This window comes from Leptopilina heterotoma, unplaced genomic scaffold, assembly GCF_015476425.1.
Source record: "Leptopilina heterotoma isolate Lh14 unplaced genomic scaffold, ASM1547642v1 Lhet_101, whole genome shotgun sequence".
In the NCBI taxonomy this organism is placed as follows: Eukaryota; Metazoa; Arthropoda; class Insecta; order Hymenoptera; family Figitidae; genus Leptopilina; species Leptopilina heterotoma.
This window is the reverse complement of record NW_025110815.1, coordinates 317,842-340,290: the sequence shown is the minus strand read 5'-3', so window position 1 is coordinate 340,290 and position 22,449 is coordinate 317,842. Positions and strand designations below refer to the sequence as shown.

The 22,449-nt window shown below is 25.2% G+C and overlaps 4 protein-coding genes across 8 annotated transcripts; 2 read left to right on the top strand and 2 right to left on the bottom strand.

Annotated features, from left to right (window-relative positions):
• Positions 1-485: 485 nt before the first annotated feature.
• LOC122500688 lies at positions 486-2,566 on the bottom strand. 2 transcript variants are annotated; one of them, XM_043609746.1, is made up of 5 exons: positions 2,315-2,566; positions 1,752-2,181; positions 1,470-1,640; positions 1,137-1,288; positions 486-1,070 (listed from the first exon to the last, which is right to left on the bottom strand). In XM_043609746.1, the coding sequence occupies exons 1-5, from the start codon at positions 2,427-2,429 to the stop codon at positions 505-507; spliced, it is 1,434 nt and encodes a 477-aa protein (XP_043465681.1). In that variant the 5' UTR covers positions 2,430-2,566; the 3' UTR covers positions 486-504. The 2 variants fall into 2 exon arrangements, with proteins under 2 accessions (XP_043465681.1, XP_043465686.1); XM_043609751.1 differs by having other exon boundaries at positions 2,354-2,566.
• Positions 2,567-3,855: 1,289 nt separating this feature from the next.
• LOC122500157 (polycomb protein EED-like) lies at positions 3,856-7,044 on the top strand. The gene is made up of 3 exons (XM_043608939.1): positions 3,856-3,882; positions 3,961-4,073; positions 5,379-7,044. The coding sequence occupies exon 3, from the start codon at positions 5,390-5,392 to the stop codon at positions 6,674-6,676; it is 1,287 nt and encodes a 428-aa protein (XP_043464874.1). The 5' UTR covers positions 3,856-3,882; positions 3,961-4,073; positions 5,379-5,389; the 3' UTR covers positions 6,677-7,044.
• A 1,897-nt stretch (positions 7,045-8,941) lies between these two features.
• Positions 8,942-16,670, bottom strand: LOC122500522 (sedoheptulokinase-like). Of its 4 annotated transcripts, XM_043609482.1 has the most exons (10): positions 15,603-16,670; positions 14,138-14,167; positions 13,748-14,055; positions 12,873-13,106; positions 10,457-10,698; positions 10,071-10,339; positions 9,842-9,982; positions 9,633-9,770; positions 9,354-9,549; positions 8,942-9,232 (listed from the first exon to the last, which is right to left on the bottom strand). In XM_043609482.1, the coding sequence occupies exons 4-10, from the start codon at positions 13,095-13,097 to the stop codon at positions 9,058-9,060; spliced, it is 1,386 nt and encodes a 461-aa protein (XP_043465417.1). In that variant the 5' UTR covers positions 13,098-13,106; positions 13,748-14,055; positions 14,138-14,167; positions 15,603-16,670; the 3' UTR covers positions 8,942-9,057. The 4 variants fall into 4 exon arrangements, with proteins under 4 accessions (XP_043465417.1, XP_043465424.1, XP_043465434.1 ...); XM_043609489.1 differs by lacking the exon at positions 14,138-14,167; XM_043609499.1 differs by lacking the exons at positions 14,138-14,167; positions 15,603-16,670 and having other exon boundaries at positions 13,748-14,066.
• Positions 16,671-16,818: 148 nt separating this feature from the next.
• LOC122500509 (inhibitor of nuclear factor kappa-B kinase subunit alpha-like) lies at positions 16,819-21,318 on the top strand. Its single transcript, XM_043609471.1, has 11 exons — positions 16,819-17,163; positions 17,315-17,670; positions 17,909-18,126; positions 18,217-18,321; positions 19,123-19,252; positions 19,613-19,810; positions 19,934-20,145; positions 20,230-20,502; positions 20,588-20,734; positions 20,820-21,077; positions 21,170-21,318. The coding sequence occupies exons 1-11, from the start codon at positions 17,049-17,051 to the stop codon at positions 21,231-21,233; spliced, it is 2,076 nt and encodes a 691-aa protein (XP_043465406.1). The 5' UTR covers positions 16,819-17,048; the 3' UTR covers positions 21,234-21,318.
• The last annotated feature ends 1,131 nt before the right edge of the window (positions 21,319-22,449 follow it).

Genomic DNA, 22,449 nt, shown 5'->3' with positions numbered 1-22,449 from the left:
TCATTTACAAAAAGAAAAAAATATAACGATATAATACAAAAATTAAAAACTTAAAAAAATGAAATCTCTTCCTTTCCTAAAGAATCGATTATTTTATTCAAATTTGAAATTTGAGATTTTATTTTCTTTGGACGAAAAATATACTCAATGTACTTGTTAATTATCGATTATCTTCTGTAGTAAAGAAATAAAAAATATGAATTTCAGACATTCTTCTTTTTTATGCCCCGTTTTCCAATGTACAATAATAATAATAAAATGTAACGCGCCTCCAAAAAAGGTAAAGAAAACAAATTATTAGTTATTTTTGTGTTTAATTTATCTTCATTAAAAGTTTATTTTTAATTTGAAAACGATTTTTATTGAATATTCTAAATGAAAACTTGAAAACTTGAATAATTTGTAATTTCTACCATTTTTACTCCAAAAACCAAACTATTTTTAGATTTTTTTTTTAACTTTTTTGAGAGCGTATCAAATATAAATTGCCGTTTAATAACTTTATTAACTTGTCCATTCTCGTAATTTTTTAAACACCATTTTCAGTTTCTTTTTCCTCGATACTGATTCATTGCTATTATTAATATCCACTAAAAATTGACTTACATTTTTTTTCAGATTCTTCCATTGAATTTTATCCATTCCTGGATACGATTTTTGTTTTAAAAATAAAATTAAATCATTTTCATTTTTCAAACTTTCGGAAGTTATAATTTTCTTTCTTTTTTCCAGCTTTTCGTCGTCACAAGAATTAATAACACACTTTAATTCTCGTCTTGCTTTCGAACTTTTTTCGCGTTTTTTTCTTTTTACTTCGTCGTTTTGATTCAATTTTACATCTTGACTTTTACTCAACTCTTCTTCTTCTTCGGCTTTTTTTTTAAGTAACGATTTATAAGCATTGCGAGATATCTTTTCACCCACATCGATTACACCTAATGGAAAGGACGTCGTCACTTCCTGTGATAATTCTCTATTCTTAATATTTGAAATTTTGGAAATTTTCGTATTTTCAATTAATTCAAACTTATTAACAGGTAGAGATGATTTTTCTTTTTTTTCCGACGATCCTGAGGAAAAAATTATTTTTTTGTAATAAAATATCTATTTTAGTTGAAATTTCTTTAATTACATACCTGGAAATATTTTAGTTGATAAAGAGAATTTTGAGGACATCGATTCGTCATTTTCTTCAATATCGAAATTCAGTTCAGTTTCAGAATCATCGTCGTCGATTGGTTTAATTAGATTAAAAATGTTTTGCTTAATTTCTTGATGTGTTAAAATACTGAAAAAATTATTTTTAATTACAAAACTTATTGTAGATTAAAACGATTTTAAAATAAAATATTTCCCAGGGTTGACACAAAAATTTAATTTTCTTTTTCCCTGATTCTCAGACAAAATTTTTTCCAATACTTTTAATAAAGTTCCCTGACTATTCCCAAAAATTCCCTGATATCTCTTACTTTGGTAATTCTTCATCAATCCAAGGCAACTTGAGCCAACATTTCAAATCTGATGGTAGTTTATAATTTTTTGGCAGCCACTCTGCTCCTGAACTTTTGAAATTTTGTCTGTATTCATATAATGTCTCGTACCAATCACAGGACTTTTTAATTAAATGTCGAGAAAGAACCCTAGAAGAAAATTAAAAACACATTATTTTATTGTTTTAGTCATTTTTTCAACAGAGAATTTCTTTATTCAAATTTTTCTCAATTTTAATAAATCAATTATTGAAGACTTACCATATTCGACTGATGACCGATAAAGCAATTAAAGAAACTTCCCAAGCTTGTCCGGTGATGATTCTCGATTTAAGAAAACAACCAGCCTCTTGTGAAACATTTTCAATACGACACATTAATTTTGCGAAACTTTGAGTTTTAATTAATGTATATTCCATCATTTGTGTTGTCGGCAAAATAACATAATTTAAATGCGAATTAATCTCAGTGCATTCTTTAAGGTATTTATAATCATTTTCCAGGCAAAGTTTTAAATAATTTAGAAGAGCTCGATTTGTTTTCTCCATATTTTTCAGACCTTTATCACTTCTAAATTTACACTTCATACGGTAAATTAATCTCCCAAGAATTGCTGCTTCAAAATGTAACATTTCTTGTGACTCGAGGTCTTTGATAATCTTGTTTATTTTCATCAAAAAACATTTTGCATCTAAAAAATGAATTTTCGATAAAAATGTAAAAAATATCAAAATATTAGAAAAGTAATATTTTTCCAACTACCGAACGTTATCGTTAAATAGTTTAGACATTTTTTTACAGTAAAAAATAAATAAATAATTAACTTTTTAAATTATTCAGGTTAGGTGTGTTTATTTTCATACTTATTTCACTTGAAGAAACTTTAAATGTCAAGGCACTTGGTCGCTGTAAATTAAGTTTATTCCACAGAGCTTCCATTGTAGTTTTTTATTTCTACTTTTCTCTCAATTTATAAAAAATAAACCATATATTTTTTCTTTGAGAGAAAAGAAAATAAACAATTTATTTACATGTCAAAACAAGGTAAGGGTGCATTTCACACCTCTATCGTTAAAAAAAAGTTATCGCTAAAGGTATTTCTACAATATGTCGGATTAATTCGGATTGCATACTTGCTTGAAAATGAAAAGAGCCTAATGATTATTAAGTCGAATTCACAATTGTAATTACACTTCATTGTGGAATGAGCATTAAAAGTTAAGGCTGCGGTTACACCTCTGCAGGCAGCCTGCCTGCCTGCAGGTTGTCATGGTAACGTACAAGAGTAAGAGAGTCAGTGACTTCAAACTTCTCCCTTACTCTCTTTGCTCCTGCCTGCGCAGGCAGGCAGCCTGCAGAGGTGTAACCGCAGCTTAAAGGTACACTCTCACCTCTACTGCCTGCCTGCCTGCGCAGGCAGGCGCCATAAGAGTGAGAGAGAAAAAACATTTAATTTGAATTTTCTGACTCTCTTACTCTTATGTGTTACCATGTCAACCTGCAGGCAGGCAGGCAGGCAGTAGGAGCTGTGCTAGCGCCTTAAGGGCACAGGTTAAAAAAAATTCTTGGTAATTTGTCTGAAATGGCGGGAGTTCTGAGAAGCTGTGGACAAAATGTAACAAAAAATGATTCCCTAATTTCCTTTTTGGTTTGTGCTTTTTTAATTGCTATATATAATATTTAATTGATCTAAATAAATAATTAGAATTGTTTAGGTTGTTGGTACGAGTGATTTATGTGAAAAAGTTTCGGAAGGCTTGCTACAGAGTGCAAAAGAGAGAGATCGTCGCGTTGTTGTGCATCAGTGTGAATCAATCGCTCAAGTACTGCGATTTAAGCCTGACACCAGTATAGATTTTATTATTTTTGCATACGACGGACGCATTACCAATATTTTAAATGAGGTGAGTTTGAATTTTTATTAAAAAAACGATCAGAATTTACTCGAGACTGAAAATTAATTTATGTTGTCAACATAACCTAAAATTTCAGAGTCTAATTTGTTTGCCTTAGATTTTTATTTGCAAAAATAAATTTATTTTATAAACAGTAAAATATGTGCATTTAAATCTTTAATTTAAATAGAAAGTAATAAATAGTAATTTAAGGAAAAGAAATGTATAAAAAATGAAAAAGGTACAATTCTTGAATAATTAGAGAAAGAATAAATGTTTGATGTTTTTATTGCTTATGTTTGACAAGTTTGGCAAATCAATAAAATTGTTTTCAGGTAGAAGAAAATATTGGTTTAATAGATGAGCACTATTCAATTACGAGTCGAACATTTTTGATACATTGCAACGGCCTTCCTAATATTCGCTGCCCTTCGTTTGCCAGAGCACAATCGCTTTGCGACAAATACAATTTACGTTTTATGTCAGCGAATGTCTTTGTAAGTTGAGAGAATTTTAATTTTAACATTTTAATCACCGATGATTTAAATAATGATGACAATTGCCAATTCTTTCAGGACCCAGATAATTGCAAACTTTTGGCAAAAAGAATTCTTAATTTTGCTGAAGGAATTCTTGGATTTAACAGCGGGATTCCTACGATAATTTAAATTTGAACCCGTAGACAAAGGTATTAAAAAAGTTAAAGTTTTTAACAAGAATATTTATTACACTATTTACCACTTTTTTACTATTTTCTACTATTTGGATACTTTTTTTTTAATTTGTGCCACTAAAAACTACTTTTTTCTATGATTGAGAATTTGCACTACCTTAAATTAGCTAAAAGTTGAAAAAAAATTATTCTAAACAATTTCATGAAACTATTCAATTATTTTCAAAAAAATAAAATTAAAAAATTCTCGTAAAAATTTCAATTCTTTTTAGAAATAATAAAATTCTTCTCCGAAAGTAAATTATTTTCTAGAATTTTAATAAATTTCTTGGTAAAATTGCAATTCAAAAATTTTCCACAATTCAATGATTTGTCATATTTACGATTTTAATAAAATTTTTCAAAAGAATTCAATTATTTAAAAAGAAATTTTATAAAATTCTTTGCAAGAATTTAATTATTTTCATGAATAACAAAAATTATTGCAGAATTTTAATTATTTTTAATACAATTTTAAATGTATTACCCGAAAAATGCAATTATTATTCTTAAAAATTTTATTAAAATTCTTCGAAAGAATTCAAGTATTTTACGAAGTTTTGATAAAATTCTTTGAAAGAATTTAATTTCAAGAAATATTCAATTATTCAATAAAAATTATTTATTTCTCTGTTTAAATAATTAAATTCTCGTAGAATTTTCTAATAAAAATTTATTTAAAAATGAATTTCAGTAAAAATTTAAGATAATAATTGAATATTAGAAACGTTATTAGTGTAAATTTTTAGAAATAATTAAATTTTAAATGATTTTTAAATTCAAATTTTTTAAAATTTTAATTGTTTTAAACATTTTTAATTTAAAGTATTTAAAATATAAAAATTTTCTATTAAAAAAAATATAGATACATAATTTATTTATTTATTTATTTATTCATTTATTTAAATGTATAAACGGACATAAAAAGCCCTTTACAAATAATACTAAATATTGCAGAATATTATTATTACATTTTAAAAAAATTATAAAGATTTGAATATTTTTAATTAATATCTGAGTCAAATGTGTGAGTGTTATTTTCGTTTTTTTTATTAGACGAATATTTGTTGTGACATTTTAATTTTTTTGATGTCAAATCAAATTATTACTAATTTGACTTCCTGGAGAGGAAATCAGTGGATTTCGAAACATTTTTTTGAATAGAAGAATTAAAAGAATTCAATTAAATTAAATTAAAAGAATCTTTGTCTGAATGTCTTCGTTTATCTTTTTATTAAATTGAAATTTTTATTTTTACTATTTAATTGCAATTTTTTCTAGGCTGTCAAATAATGAAGAAACTCTCAGCGAAATCGCAGGCCTACGCCTCGAGTCACGAGGAAAGTGAAAACGACAGTGATCAGACAGAGTGCAGCATTGGGAGCAATTCAACGGCGTATACTCATCGCAGTGACACACCAACGCAGCGCAGCGTTCGTTACAAACGAAAGGGTCGTCGACGATTGAAAGCAGGTAAAGCAAAAGTTTCCAATGACAAAACCCTCTATAAATATTGCTCAAGCTATAAAGAAGATCATGGACAGCCATTGTTCGGTGTGCAATTCAATCACAATTTAAAGGAAGGCGAACCGATGATATTCGCCACAGTGGGTAGTAATCGTGTCAGTATTTACGAATGTCCCGTGGAAAGTGGAATTCGCCTGCGGCAATGTTACGCCGATCCCGATCCGGAGGAGAATTTTTACACCTGCGCCTGGACCAATGACGATTCCGGAAAGCCTTTGCTCGCCGTCGCTGGCTCACGAGGCGTCATCAGAATCATCAGCCCGGCGACGATGACTTGCGTGAAACATTACATTGGTCACGGCCACGCTATTAATGAACTTAAAATTCATCCTCGAGATCCAAATATTCTACTCTCAGCCTCGAAGGATCATGCACTGAGACTTTGGAATATTAAATCAGATGTTTGCATTGCTATTTTCGGTGGCGTCGAAGGTCATAGGGACGAAGTGTTGAGTGCTGATTTCGATATGAAGGGGCAGAGGATTATTTCCTGCGGTATGGATCATGCTTTGAAACTCTGGTCCCTGGAGAAGGCGGACATGCAGGAGGCAATGAAGCAATCGTACTTTTGTAATCCGAGCCGAAATGGCAGGCCATTTGATTCAGTTCTTCAGCATTTTCCCGATTTCACGACGAGGGACGTGCATAGGAATTATGTCGATTGCGTCAAGTGGTTCGGCGATTTTATTCTCAGTAAATCGTGCGAGAATTGTATTGTGTGTTGGAAGCCGGGGCGACTGGAGGATTCGCAATTGCGAAATAATGAGACGAGTGCCACGGTTTTACATCGATTTGAATTCAAGGAGTGCGACATTTGGTTTATTCGATTTTCCATGGACTTTTGGCAGAGGACAATTGCTCTTGGCAATCAAGTGGGTCGCACTTACGTTTGGGATCTTGAAGTCGAGGAGCCGGGTCACGCTCGTTGTTGTCCTCTTCAACATCCACGATGTACGGCTCCCATTCGACAGACGAGTCTCAGCAGAGATGGAACGGTTTTGCTTTGTGTGTGCGACGATGCAACTATTTGGAGGTGGAATCGAGACACTTGATTCTATTTTCCACTATAAACAATTATGAGTTTCTTCTCACAAAAACAACTACTAAATGTCGATAATTTTACATCTTTTTCTTTTTTCTTCTCTTTTCCTCTAATATCGAAAAATGAATTATAAATTCCAATTTCGAAAAATAGAAATCAACTCTATTAAAAAACGATCTTTTCAATGTTTACTAAAAATTAAGACAATAATTCATTTCTAAAGATTTAATGTTTTATTGCCTAGATACAGAAACAAGTATTATTCCTAAATACGTGAAATTAATTAAAGAGACCGAATTTTTCTTTTGTATTTGTAAATATTTTTCTGCTATGGTATTCCTTAATTCATGCACTAAATAAATAATATTAATCTTTTGATCCTATGAAATATTATTTGAAAATCCTGTTTTCTTTTTCAAGTCTCAGGCCTCGGTTATTGACTTTTTCGAATTTTCTCGACTATTTCAAAAAAAGAGCGTCTTTTTCGACTTATTTTCAATATTTGCGACTTTTTTTTACCTTTCTTCCAAATATTGCAACAAAATACCTGATTTTTAAAATAAAATGCAACTTATTTCGATTTTTATAGTCCACAAAAAAAGTACAATCGTTCAAAAATTATTTTTGAATTTCTCTAATTAAATTTTTGAAATATACTATTAATAAAATTTTGAATAATTGAAATTTTGTAAAATTTAATTAAAAATAATTCATTTTTTCCAAAGTATTTTATTACAATTTTTAGAATCAACTTTTAAAGAATTTTGATTGTAAATTTTGAAAATAATTGCTTTCTTAATAATTTTAATGAAAAATCATCAAATGTAAATTTAAAAATGAAAATTGATAAAAATTAGTCTTTAAAATTATGTTAAAATATTTATGAAAAAAAGTAATTCTTCGAAATTTTTTGATTCTATTTTTTTAAATTGAATATTTTCAGTATTTTTAATTATTTCTAAAAATTCAAATACATACTTATTTTAGAATTATTTTTAACATTTTGGAAAAATATCATGTTTAAAGTTTTTATTTAAAATTCCTCAAGAAATTAATTAGTTTCTTTTTAAATTATACAAAAATTCTTTAAAGAAATTCAATTATCTTCGAACAAAGTAAATTAAAAATTGTTTAAATTTCCTTTTTTTTTAGACTTATTAAAATTTTGGAAAAATCATGTTCTTAATTATAATTAAAATGCTTCAAAAGTTTGATTATTTTTTCTTATTTATTTTCCAAAAATTCAACTATTTTAAAAAGATTTTATCAAAATTTCAATTATTTTTTAATGATTTTACTAAATTTCAATTACTTATAAAAAATTGTACAATATTTCAAAAAAAGATTTTATGAAATTTTAAAAAAATTTTATGAAATTTCAATTATTTTAAAAAAATTTTATCAAATTTCAATTACTTTTAAAAGATTTTGTCAAATTTCAATTATTTTAAAAAGATTTTATCAAAATTTCAATTATTTTTCAATGATTTTTACTAAATTTCAATTACTTTTAAAAGATTTTATCAAATTTCAATTATTTTAAAAAGCTTTTATCAAAATTTCAATTATTTTTAAAAGATTTAACCAAAACTATTTGCAAATTTTTTAATAGTATTTATAATTGAAAAACTATTATCTCTCAAATTATTTAACATAATTTTAAAAAAATTAATTTTAAGAATTTCTTTATTATAATTTTTTATAAATATTATAACTTTAAAAATAATATTATTAACAGATTTTATCAAATTTCAATTATTTTTAAAAGAATTTTACTAAATTTCAATTACTTTTAAAAGATTTTACAAAGTTTCAATTACTTTTAAAAGATTTTACAAAATTTCAATTATTTTCAAAAAAATTTTACCAATATTCAATTATTTTAAAAAAATTTTACCAAATTTCAATTACTTTTAAAAGATTTTACAAAGTTTCAATTACTTTTAAAAGATTTTACAAAATTTCAATTACTTTCAAAAGATTTATTGAAAAAATTGTAGAAAATAATTGAATTTTTAGAATAATAGTAATTTTTAGAATAATAGTAATTTTTAGAAATTATGAAATTTCACTAAGGTTTTAAATTGAAATTTTCTCAATTTTATTTCCCTTGGAAAAACAAATAATTATTTAAATATATATTTAGTAAAATTATTTATCTTTTGAATAATTAAATTTAGAAATCAGTGAAGAGTCAGGAAAATACATAATAAAATTTTTGTGTCAACACTAAATTAATTAAATGACTTTTTCGACTTTTTTTTTGTATTTTTAATCGACAAAAGCGATTTTTTTTGCTTAAAAATTTGGTTTAAAATCGATCCGAGGCCTGAAGTCAAGAAAAAAAAATTGGTAAAGACATATTTAAATTTGAAAAAATTTTTTTTTGTACTATAAACCGGCGAGAGCGGCACCTAGAGCAGCGTCTCCTGAATGACCCAATTCCAATGGTAATTGATACCACCTTGAAACTTCTTTTTGCAACACGATATTACGAACCAAACCCGATCCGTTTCCTACAATGCGCGATATTTCCATCTGCTTTAGAATTTCCTGTGGCATCATGCTGAAAATAGAAAATTTTAATTGTCGAAAATTAATAAGATTATTATTATTATTATTATTATTATTATTATTATTATTATTAATTAGAAATTGTTTAAAATTAATTTGCATTTGTGACATACTCGTGAAGATTTTTTATAACACCAGAGCAGAGTGATCGGAAAATTTGTCCTAAACTTAAAGTATCGAGAGTGATTCCACTGACGCTGGCAGTTTGTTCCGGTGCAAAACGTTCGCCGAGAAGTGTTGGTGTTATTTGCATGTCACTAATGGCAGATTCTTCTTTCGCTAGTGCTATTAATTTATCCCAAACTTTAGCTGAAATTTCCATTTAGTTTATTTTAATTTATTTTTATTATTTAGTCACTGTAATTTGTGCGGATAGTTTTTTAATTACTTACATTGAGGTACTGAGAATCCCAATTCCATCGTCCATTGTTGAAGGGATTTGACGAATGTTGCTAAAGTGTTTCCTCCATTCAGTGAAGCTGCGACCGCTATATACTTTCCATCAAAATAGGGAAAGTACTCTATTTTGCCTGAAATATTTTTTGTTTTCTTTCGTTTTGTCAAATTTCGTCCAATTTAGTATACAATTTCAATATATTACCCAATTCCAAGTTTGTTTTCGGCTTGAATGTTGGATGAATGTAGGCAAGTTGAGCAGAAGTTGAAATATTGAGGACTGCCTCCTTGTTAGTGTCTTTCAATAAGGCGTAGACGGAACTTTGTAAATCTCCCAAAGCGGCACCTTAATTAACAAATATAGTCATAATATTAACAAATACAGTCATAATTATGATAATTTGGAAAATTCGCGTGACAATTTGAATATTCACCTATTACTGTGTCCTCTGGTATTCCAAACCAACTTTTCGTTAATTTTCCCGCATTTTCTCCGGGTTTTAAAATTTTCGAAGGCAACAGTCTTAGAGGAAAATTCCCTTTGGTTAAAGCTTCCTGGTCCCATTGATTTTCCTCGGTTATAAAGTATCCCCAGCTCGCTGCATTTTGTGTGCTCATTTTCACCTCATTTTCTCCGCACAATAAACTCACCACTAAATCCTGAACGGTGCCACACTTATCGTATTTTTTCAACTTTTCGGGTCTGAAATACAAAGAAGATAATATTTTTAACGCTCTTTGAATTTTTTTTTGTTCTCTTTTCGTTAATAATCGACGCTAACTTAAGGGATCGTTTATTCATCACAAAAAAAACTCTCACTTATTTCTAGAAAACCAGAAAATAGTCGCACATCCAAAACCCGTATGAATAGCAAGATGACTTTTCGAGTTTGGTAAAGACTTTAAGAATTCCGGATCACAACGACCATCTTGCCAGGTGTATAAATTTGAAACTTGGTCCCTGTTGATTTCCAATTTGAAAATTCCCTGATCTCCATTTTTTTCGATATTCCTCCAAAATGTCACTCCATGCATTTGGCCGCATACTCCAATTCTTTTCACCTTAAAATTAACGAATACTTTTTAAGTTTAAATATTAAAAATAATTATTTTTTTTAACTATTGTTTAACTATTTAAAGAATCAAATTCTTTAAAACGATTCAATTATTATCAAAACAATTTCGAAAAAATCAATTAATTAACAAAATTTTTTATAAAATTCGTCACAGAAATTCAATTACTTTCACTAATAATTTCAATTATTTTTAATACTATTTGAAATTAATTAATTGAAAAATTCAATTATTTTCACAAATAAAGTTTTCCACAAGAATTCAATTATTTAAAATAAAATTTTCATAATATTTATTAGGTATATTTCGAAAAAATTAATTATTTAAAACAAAGTTTAGAAAATTCTTAGGAAAAATTCAATTACTTTCTAAAAATAAGACAATTTTTTCACAGAAATTCAATTTTTTTAAAACATTTTAATAAAATTTTTCGCAATAATTCAATTATTTTCATAAAAAATAAAATTATTCTCTAGAATTAAATTAATTTTTGAAAATTTTAATATAATTCTTTGTAACTATTTAATTATTTTCATAAATAATAAAATTCTTCTCAGGAATTCAAATATTTTAATAAATTTTAATAAAATCCTTAGCAACTATTATTTTTCAAAATTTAAATTTAATTCCTCGAAAAAATCAATTATTTTCAAATATTTTAATAAAATTGTTGGAAAGTAATCAATTATTTTAAATACAATTTTAATTAAATCTTTTTGAAATAATTCAATTATTCTTTTAGATTTTAATAAAATTCTTCCAAAAAATTAAATTTTTTTCATAAAAAATTCTTCAAAAGAATTCAATTATTTCGATAAATAACAAAATTATTTCCGGAAATTTAATTATTTTGAGGCATTTTAATAAAATTCTTGCCAAAATTCAATTATTTTCATAATTAACAATATTCATCACAAGAATTCAATTATTTTTAAAAGTAATACATTTTTTCTTGAAAATACAATTATTTTTAAAAATTCTAATAAAAACGTTTGCAAGAATTAAATTATTTTCATAATTAATAAAATCATTTTTAGGAATCCAATTATTTTCAAAAAAATTTAATAAAATTGTTCGAAAGAAATCAATTATTTTAAATACAATTTTATTTTTATTAAATTGTTTTGAAATAATTCGATTTTACTCTTTTTGATTTTAATAAAATTGTTGCCAAGAATTCAATTATTTACATAAATAATTCAATTATTAAAAATAAATAACAAAATTATTCCCGATAATTCAATTATTTTGAGGCATTTTAATAAAATTCTTGCAAAAATTCAATTATTTTCATAAATAACAATTTTCATCACAAGAATTTAATTATTTTTAAAAATAATAATTTTTTTCTTGGAAATTCAATTTTTTTTAATTCTAATAAAATCGTTCGCAAGAATTGAATTATTTTCATTATTGATAAAATGCTTTTTAAGAATTCAATTATTTTCAAAAAAATTTAATAAATAATCACACGGACATTCAAGTATTGTCAACAATTTTAATAAAATTCTTCCGCAAGAATTCAATTATTTTTACAAATAATATAATTTTTTACGGAAATTTACTTATTTTAAAACGTTCAATAAAATTTGTTTCTATGAATTCAATTATTTTCACAAATAATAAAATTCTTTACAGGATTTGAATTATTTTTAATACAATTTTAAATAAATTTCTCGAAAATTGTAATTATTTTCAAAAATTTTTATAAAATTTTATATAAGAATTGAATTATTTTCAAGTGAAATTTTTATTAAATTCATCAGAAAAATTTGTAGAAATTAAATTATTCTCATAAATAATAATATTCTTCACTAGAATTCAATTATTTTTGTAAATAATAAAATTCTTCACAGAATTTCAATTATTTCTAATAAAATTTTAAATTGAATTTCACGAAAAATTCAATTCAAAATTGAAGTTATTACCAAGAGATGAAAAAAAGTGAAAATTTTTTATGAAGATCAGGAAAATACAAAATTAAATTTTTCTGATTTTTCTGAATTGACTAAAACTAGTTTTTTAGTCGTCAAATTTAATTTTTCGATAGTGCTACTTTTTTTAGTTTGAAAGCTACTTTGTGCTACTTTTTAAAAATTAATTATCGAGTGCGAAGTTTATATTTTTTTAACGATTGTGATATTTAAAGTAAACAATCTGACCTGTCGTAGGAGATCCTTTGGAAGACGCGAGACACAATTGTGAACTGCCGATAAAATCTTTGGCACATCTTGTTTATTGCCTTCAATTCCTAAATCGCTGGGCACATTCGCTTGAGTATCTTTAGACTGTCTTGCAACTATTTCTTTCGTTTCTTTTGAAACAACGACGACTTTTACAGAAGTTGTTCCAATATCGATTCCTAACACTAATTCTTGCTGCGTCATGATAAAGATCTATAAAAATTTTCTCATTATTCCTTATCAGTTTAATCGATAACTACAATTTTAGAATTGCGAAAATTTTCCCCTCTCTATCACTATAAAAATAAATTCAACGTCGTAATAAACAGCTTTTTTTACAATTAATTAATTTATATTACAGAGTTATTTATTTTTTTTTCGTGTCAGTTTTAAAAAACGAATACTAAAACTTTTTGAAATTGTATGGAAAAAGATTTTATTTGTTGAATTGCAGAAAATGGCATATTTTATTCCTTGTAGTGATTGCATCACAGAATATTAAATTCGAATTTGCAGAATTCATCGAATTGTTTCCTTTGCTGTAATTTTTCTATTACTGAACATGCATTACATTCAACATTCAAGTAAATTGAACTAGAAATTATGAGACTCGTCACGTAACAATTTTTCCACATATAGATATATATATATTCTGAAGCGAATACGATTTTAATGAATTTTGAAAATTATCAAAAAAAAAAAACCGACACTTAATTTTCAATTCACGTTTCGCGCTTCATTTTCTGATTTATCTTATCTTCACTGTAAATTATCTCAATCCCTTCCCTTTGATTTTATTTGACAATCGTAAATATTTGAAAATCAATAAATTGCAATAAGAACTAATAGATTACCTTATAATAATTCTTCTCTTTTTTTTTTTGCAGCTTTACAATCCGAAATAGATCTGAATCTGGTATATTTAGAATTTCGCTCGCTTCGGGTTATGCATGCAATATTTAAGATTGTCTCTTATTCTGGCCATGCGCTCTCTTCCCGCAAGTGCAATAGGTAGTTTGATGAACTTTGTTGCAATATGGATTCTGCTCTCTTAACCCTTCTTCAACGGTTATACACGATTACATGCTGCACTTTTATTGGTCGGGCAAATATCGAATGTTTTTGAAAAGAAAACCGTCAACCAGTGTCTTTATTCTGAGTGCTGAAAAAAAATTTCTATTTTAATTCTTTTAATATTGTGTGAAGAAAAATAAATTATTTTATATGTAAAAAAGAAAACTCACTTTTTTTGCATCAATATATACAAATAGTTTCTGTAAAATAAATTTTAATTTATGCAGGCTTCGCAATCATTATTTAAAATATTTCGTAAAATTTTTCGAAAAAAATCAATTTAAAAACTTTTTATAAGACTTTGCATCAAGAATTAAATTATTTTCACAAGCAATAACATTTTTCACGAAAATTCAATTATTTATGAAAATTTAAATAAAATTCCAGACAAGAATACAATTATTTTCGCATAAATAATAAAATGCTTCTCAAGAATTCAATTATCTTAAAAAAATTATCTTTAAAAATTTTAATAAAATTCTTCACAACAATTCAATTATTTTCCCAAATAATAAAATTTTTCACGAAAATTCAATTATTTTCATAAATAAAATAAAATTTTTCGTAAAAATTCAATTATTTTCATAAATAAAATAAAATTCTTCTTAGAAATTCAATTCTTCACAATATTATTCAATTATTTTTCCAAATAATAAAATTTTTCACGGGAATTCAATTATTTTAAAAGAATTAAATAAAATTCTTCGCAATTTAAAGGAATTCCTTTAAAAATTTCAATTATCTTTATAAATAATAAAATGATTCTCCAAAAGTCAATTATTTTGAAACACTTTCATAAAATTCTTGGCATAATTTCTAATATTTTCAAAAAAATTTTCCTCAATTCAATAATTTTCAATATTTACTATTTTAATAAAATTTTCCAAAAGAAATTCAATTATTTCTTAAAAATTGATAAATCTTAAATTCTTTCTTTATTTCTTCACAATTATTTAATTATTTCCCCAAATAATAAAATTTTTCACGAGAATTAAATTATTTAAAAATTATTAAATAAAAATCTTAGAAATTCAATTATTTTTTAAAAAAATTGACAAATTCTTGAATTCTGTCTTAAATTCTTCACGAGAATTCAATTATTTAAAAAAAAATTAAATAAAATTCTTGTCAAAAATTCAACTATTTTTATAAATAATAAAATTCTTCTTAGAAATTGAATTATTTTTTATAAAATGGATAAATTCTTTCTAGGAATTAAATTTTGAGAAACATTTAATTTTTCAATATATTATTAATTTTTATTTAAATAATTGAATTTCAGTTGAACTTTCTAATAAGAATTGATTTAAAATCGAATTTCAGTTGAAATTTTAGATAATAATTGAATTTTTCAAAAATTTAGAAGCAGGATAAGAGTAAAAATAAATATTTTTGATTAAAATCAGGAAACAGTCAGGAGAATACTGAATCAAATTTTGGTGAATCGACTAAAACAATTCTCTTTTTTATTCGTTAAAATCAATTTTCGATAGCTACTTTTTTACTACCTTTTTCAGTATTAAAGCTACTTTTTAATACTTTTTAAAATTAATTATTGAATGTGAAGCCTGCGTATTATTTATATTTAAATATTTCAACACGTTTTTCCTTTAAGTTTGTTATTAAATAACTCACCCTACGCACTGATCCAGAGGCACTTTATTATTGAATGTTGTTCTCCTTTCTGTTTTGTAATCCTGAAAACCTGAACTAATAGCATTAGTTTTTTCTGTCAAGAGTGAGTAATTACAATACAGAAACATAGGGTGTCGAGTTGAAGCGAAAAACAGGTTTTGTAAAATAGAAGAGGGGAAAAATGATGAGCTAAATAATTGAAGGGAGCAACCATAAATTACACAACAAGAGATTATTTTCATTACACTCCTTTTTTAACAGAATAAAATTAAATTCCTTCTATAAGAAACGTATGAAGAAATTGATAATAAAAAAACAGTATAAAAAACATACGTATTCATAACGTATTTATTTATTTAGTATAAAAGTATCTATAAAACAAATTTAATAAAAATCAAAGATTTACTTTTGTACAAATTTGGAAAACAATTATACAAAAGCTCATCTTTATTATGATGACTTTTGACGTTTGTTGACGTTTGTGACATTTCAAGAATTTTAGGTTATGTTCATGGGAGTTTTCTCTTTATGACAGTTTTTTGTTTACATTTGACATGAAAAGCATATTTTACTAAATATATTGCATAGAATAGAAGAATAATTGAATATTAAGATTAGTCAATTTTATTTATTTTCTACTGCAAAGTTTAGTTCTGTCAAAATAAGGTCCATTTCACCGTTGAACGTCATACGAACGTTGTTCATCAATTTTATTGGAAAGGAGATAAAAGAAATAAAAAATAGTCGTCGAACTACGGATTTCTATTGAGTTTCAACTCTGACTATATTCTCACTCCATTCCCCTTTGTGTTTGAGAAAAAAATACAGATATTCCAAATAGTTGAATTTCTTCACTCTATTAAACAAACGTTTTTATTGATTTCGTTTTTGAAAAGAATTTCATGTTTCACTCGAATAACACGCACCAAATAACACTAATTCTAAATTATTCTATAAAAATAATTTAAAGAACTTGTAATTTTATAAAAATATATAGTTATTATGGCACAATTGGAATTATTTAAAGACTCTGACGACTCTGACTTTTGAAAAATATTTCCGAATGATATAAACTTGAGGAATAAATAAACACTTATACGATTCTCATAGTAATTTAATATTTTTAAATTTTATTTGTAGGGGAAATTTTTATATTTTGATAAATATTTGAACTTTGCGCCTTTACGCAGTTTTGTTTTTTAAATGTTGGCCATACGAGTGACGTCACATAAGTTCAAGTTCATTGATCAAATTCACTACTTGCACTTTTTTTAATAATTGCTTTTCGTATATATAGTTGAAGTTGAAAGAAAGAAAGAAAGTAAATAAACTCATACCGAATTAATAAACAGAAAAAGAACCCAGCCTTGAAATTGTGTATTTGAAGATGTAAAAATACGAAAAATACCTAAATTATAATCATTCCTCTCAGCATATTTACGCACGATGGATAAAGAAATAAATAAAGTATACGGAGATTGGATTTATGAAGGTAATTTAGGTTCTGGCGGATTTGGTGTTGTTCAATGTTGGAAAAATTGTCGAACTGCTAAAAAAATAGGTTCGTACATTTTACATATTTTTTTTAAACATTTTTTTCAACAATTATTTAAGAAAATTTTCACAAAGGTAAATAAAGATTTAATTTCTTTCTCTGACAAAAAAAAATACAAACAAAAAATAAAGTATGACAAGTTTTAATAAATTTTCAGCAATAAAAAAATGTAAAGCTGCATCGAGTTTATCGGAAAAGCAAAAGCAAAGATGGTATCATGAAGTTTTGATAATGAATAACTTGAAACATCCAAATTTGGTGGCAAGTGTCAAATTGCCGGATGAATTAAAATGCATTCAATCAACAGTGCCAGTATTGTGTATGGAATTTTGCAGTAAAGGAGATTTGAGAAAACTACTCAACAATACGAGAAATATTTTTGGTTTTGAACAATTCAAAGCAGTAAAAATAATGTCAGACGTTGCGTCTGGAGTTGAATTTTTACATCAAAATAAAATTACACACAGGGATTTAAAACCGGAAAATATTGTCATAATAGGACAGAATGAAGAGGTAAAAAAAAGTCTTTTGTAGAATCATTGCTATACTGATTATTTATTTTCTTTATTTTTAACAAATTTTGTATTAAATTTGACGATTTGTCGTATTCAATTAGGTTATGTTAACGCGAAGAATGAAAAATTCATGCTCTTCTGCTTTTAAATGCCATAATCTAATTGAATACGTCAATTTACGTCAATTAAGATTTTAATGTTTTAGAATAAAAAATTAAATTTAAGATTGATTTTAGATTACTTGTAAATTAATAGATCTTGGTTATGCGAAAGAACTGGGACAAGATAGTTTATATGCTTCCTTGGTTGGAACTTTAAATTATGTGGCTCCGGAATTATTTTGGAACAAAAAGTACAGTTGCTCTGTGGATTATTGGAGTTTGGGAATTCTTTTCTATGAAGTTCTGACCGGAACGAGACCTTTTTTGCCTCATATGAGAAACACTGTTAAATGGTAAAATCAAAAGAATCATTTTTATCTCATTCCAATTTTCAAGAGTTGAATTTTACAAGAAAATTATTTTCTCATTTTTATTTTTTATAGGATGGAGGCAGTTAGAGGGAAAAAATATAATGAGATTTGTGCTCATCAAATAGGAGAACAAATTCATTTTTATTCGGAAATAATAGATCCTACGGATTTATCAGAGTAAGAAATAGATTTTTAAACATTCACTCTCTCTTGTTAAAAAAAATTACAGCTTAAAAACCTTCTATTTAGTACTTTTTTTACAGTTAGCTACTATTTGGATACATTTTTTTAAATTTGTGACACTAAAAGCTACTTTTTTCTTCAATTTTTTGCAATTTTAAACTACTTTAAATAATATGCTAATTCAATTATTTTAAATACAATTTTAATTAAATTATTTAAAATAATTGAAATAATCTTCTTAATTTTCATAAAATGTTTTTAAAAAAAAATTCATTTATTTCCCAAAACTTTAATAAAATCCTTCGCAGGAATTCAATTATTTAAATAAATTTCAACCCAAAAACTCAATTAATATCATGAATAATAAGATTTTTACTGCAATTTAATTATTTGAAAATACAATTTTCAAGAAAATTTTTAGAAAGAAATTAATTATTAAAATATTTTAATAAAATTCTTTGAAAGAAATTAATTATTTTATACATATTTTCAATACAATTTTTCGCAGAAATTCAATTATTTTTGTAAATAATAAAATTATTACCAAGAGAAGAGAAAAAGTGAATATATTTGATGAAAAACCAGGAAAATATAGAATCAATTTTTTTAATTTTTCTGAATTGACTAAAATTAGTTTTTAGTTGTCAAATTTAATTTTTCGTTAATAGATACTTTTTTTACTACTTTTTTCAATCTTTAAAACTACTTTTTTTGCTTCTTTTTGGAAATTTATTAATGAGTGCGAAGTCTGAAAAAATAAATTTTCTTTTTGTTACCTATTAATTTAATTTCTAGATTCTTGAGAGATAATCTAGTGGAATGGTTTAGAGTTTCTTTGCAATGGGATCCGAAGAAGAGAGGAAAATTAGAGAATACGAATAACATTGTTCTGTTTGATTTATTGAAAAGTATTTTATTAAAACAGGTAGATATTAAAATGAACTTACATTATTTTATGCACAACTATTTATTATTTTAACGCTCTCCTAAGAAAAGTACCTAAGAAGCCAACAAATTATGTTTGAATTTATCTGGATTAAAAATTTATATTTTAATTCCTTTAAATTTGAAACCAGTTTTTATCGACTATTTTGGATTTAACGAATATAATTCATAATAACAATCGATTCTCTTTCTGCATTTTTATTCTAAAAATTGTAAATTTTTGTAAATAACAAAAAATTTAGAGTTTTCTTTTTCTTAGGTACCTTTTTCTGGAGCCTAGATTTAATAATTTATAATTTAAATTAAAATATAATAATTATTTTCAATTTTTTACACTTAGGAATTACATGCGTTTGTAGTGTCTCAATATCGAATTGTAACCTTTCTCGTAAATGAAACAACAAAATTGGAAGATTTGCAACATTTGATTGAAGAAAAAACTGATATTCCTATTCATCAGCAAACTGTCACTGCTTTTGAGTGTACAATTTTAAATAATAAGCAATCAGTGCTTTCTCAAATTAAAATTCAGTCCGAGGTAAATTTAAAAATTTACAATTAATTTTTAAATTAATAATAATTTAAATTTTTTTGAAATTAAATTAAATTTATTTTTTATTATAAATTATGCATAAAATGAAAATTGAAAATTATTTTCCAGGCTCCTCACGTGTTAATTTTCAAAACTGGAAATTTACATCCAGAAAAGCTTCCCAATCAAAAACTACCGAAACCAATTGAAAGGGTTCTTGAGAAACCTCTCGAAAAATTTGAATATTGCCAAAGAATCCAATTTATAAAAGCTATCATGTTCTTTATTAATCAGGAAATTAGATTTTCCAAGTGGTACCAAATATCATTGAGTATTAAAATGTAAGTTTCTTTTTTTTAATTACTTTCTAAATCGAATCGATTTAGAAATTTTCAATCATCGATTGTTTGAAATAATATTTTTAGAGACTTACTGGATCAGAGATGGACAGAACTCGATGAAAATTTGAAATCTGAAATAGAAAGTCTCTCATTACTTAAATCGCAAGTCGAAGAAACAATAAAAACAAAAGCAGAATTCTCCAAACAATTTGAATTTCAACAAATAATTAAAAAAATTGAGGAAAAACCTTTGAGAACAATCACTCAAATGACTAAAAGATCGGAAATATTAAATAAAGTGAATAAAGAGTTGAGAAATTTTTCTGAAATCAATTGGATAAATGATTTTTCAACTTTGTGTGTAAACTTTTATTATTTTAATTATTATTTTTCTTTTTAAATTTTTATTCTGTATTGTATTCTATTATATTCTATTCCCCAGATTTGACAAAGTTGGAGAAATATTTAGAAATGAGGATCATACTTTAATGAAAAGTGATGTTGAATCGGCAACAAAAGTATTTTTCCGATTTTTAGAACTTAAATCAACAAATATTGAAAGGAATAAAGACATTATTGAAACTACCGAGTGAGTTTTTGCTTCAAACAAATAATTTTGTTTCTAAAACAGTTAATTAATATTATTATTAATATTGATATTATTATTTTTCTAGGAAAATTTCATTTCTAGAAGACGAACTGTCAAAACTAGAGAAATTCTCCAATTCAGCGAATGTTTTGAGAATACTTTATACATCTGAATTTGAGGCACTAAAAAAAAGTTTGGACTCAATGCAATTAATGAAAGATTCAAAATCGGAAAGAAGCTCAAATTCAAATTCATTGAATAATTCGGACAAGACGAATTTTCAAAAGTCGTTAACAAATGAAAGTGATGATTTAATTCGCGATAGTTTAGTTATTCGTTATATGTAAGTAAAACATATTTTTATGTATATTTTTAAATAGAATTCAAACACATTTTTAAGGGTTATTTTCATTAACTTTATTCTTTTTTTGTCAGGATGAGTAATTTGGTAACAAAACTCCAAGAAGAAGTGCCCAGCATGCTGCATTTTGACTCATAAGTTTAGTAGAGAAGCGAATCTGTGATTTATTTTTTACTATATAGTATTTAGTAAAATTTTAATAAAATTTTATAAAACGGGAAAATTGTGACGATGCGCTTCCAAGAATGGGACCTAAGGAAAAACAGGTTTCAAATTTAAATAATTAAAAAAGAACTTTTAATCAAGATAAATCCAGAAACAAAACCTGTAATTCCTTTGCTTCTTAGGTACCTTTCTCGATAACGCGTCAAATTAATTTTTTTATAGGAAAAAAAGGTATTATTTAATTAATAACTTACCATTGAGTATAAGGTCTTGGAATGTAATGTCTTACTCCCCATTTGATATTAGCCTGATCATCAGTTTTGACAAAAGTAAATACTGGACCATTAAAAATTAAATCCCGTTGCCTAACTCGTTTCGCAGAATCGGCTGTAATATAAAGAATTTAGAAATTTTCTTTTCTATTTCTTACAATAATTTAGTTTTAAATAACTTAATTTTTAAAGAACTACTATAAAATTATTATTTAGAAATTATTTCATGAATAATTTTACTTGAAAATGTCCAAAATGATAGAATATTATAACAGTTGCGTTTGCAATTTTTATAAATAAATTAATTTTAAATTGGAATTTTAGAAAATTTCAATTTTTAATGAATATCTACTATTTTAACAAAATTTACAAAAAAAATTGAATTATTTAAATAAAATTTTAATAAATCTCTGCGCAAACATTTAATTATTTTTATAAATAATTAAATTCTTCTCTGGAATTCAATTATTTTTAAGAATTTTAATAAAATTCGTTAGAAGAATTCAATTATTATTATAAATAATAAATTTTTTTACAGGGATTCAATTATTTTCATAAATAATAAAATTCTTTTTAGAAATTCAAGAATTTTCATAAATAATAAAGCTCATCGCAGAATTTCAATTATTTTTAATAAAATTTTTATCGAATTCCTCGAAAAATGTAATTATTCTTAAAAATTTTATTAAAACTGGTCAAAAGAATTCAATTATTTAAAAATTTGTTGGTAAAATTCTTTATGAGAATTGAATTTTAAGAAACATTCTATTCTTCAATAAATTATTTATTTTTATAAATTTTTTATATTTTCTGCATTGTAGCGGGAATTTTTAGAAAATAATTGAATTTTGATAAAGTTTCAATTTCAAATCTTTGGAAAATCTTAATTTTTCCTATTTTTTAATTAATTATTCTGA

What these genes read in the sequence shown, in the direction of transcription:
- LOC122500688 (XM_043609746.1), bottom strand. Translation starts at nt 2,429, where the DNA reads ATGGAAGCTCTGTGGAATAAACTTAATTTACAGCGACCAAGTGCCTTG. An exon ending in TCGGTCATCAGTCGAATATG is followed by an intron (nt 1,641 to 1,751) that starts GTAAGTCTTCAA and finishes ATTTTCTTCTAG; the next exon opens with GGTTCTTTCTCGACATTTAA. An exon ending in ATTGATGAAGAATTACCAAA is followed by an intron (nt 1,289 to 1,469) that starts GTAAGAGATATC and finishes TAATTTTTTCAG; the next exon opens with TATTTTAACACATCAAGAAA.
- LOC122500157 (XM_043608939.1), top strand. Translation starts at nt 5,390, where the DNA reads ATGAAGAAACTCTCAGCGAAATCGCAGGCCTACGCCTCGAGTCACGAG.
- LOC122500522 (XM_043609482.1), bottom strand. Translation starts at nt 13,097, where the DNA reads ATGACGCAGCAAGAATTAGTGTTAGGAATCGATATTGGAACAACTTCT. An exon ending in ACCAGAGGACACAGTAATAG is followed by an intron (nt 9,983 to 10,070) that starts GTGAATATTCAA and finishes TTGTTAATTAAG; the next exon opens with GTGCCGCTTTGGGAGATTTA. An exon ending in GGGATTCTCAGTACCTCAAT is followed by an intron (nt 9,550 to 9,632) that starts GTAAGTAATTAA and finishes TGGAAATTTCAG; the next exon opens with CTAAAGTTTGGGATAAATTA.
- LOC122500509 (XM_043609471.1), top strand. Translation starts at nt 17,049, where the DNA reads ATGGATAAAGAAATAAATAAAGTATACGGAGATTGGATTTATGAAGGT. An exon ending in AAAGTATTTTATTAAAACAG is followed by an intron (nt 19,253 to 19,612) that starts GTAGATATTAAA and finishes TTTTACACTTAG; the next exon opens with GAATTACATGCGTTTGTAGT. An exon ending in GACATTATTGAAACTACCGA is followed by an intron (nt 20,735 to 20,819) that starts GTGAGTTTTTGC and finishes TTATTTTTCTAG; the next exon opens with GAAAATTTCATTTCTAGAAG.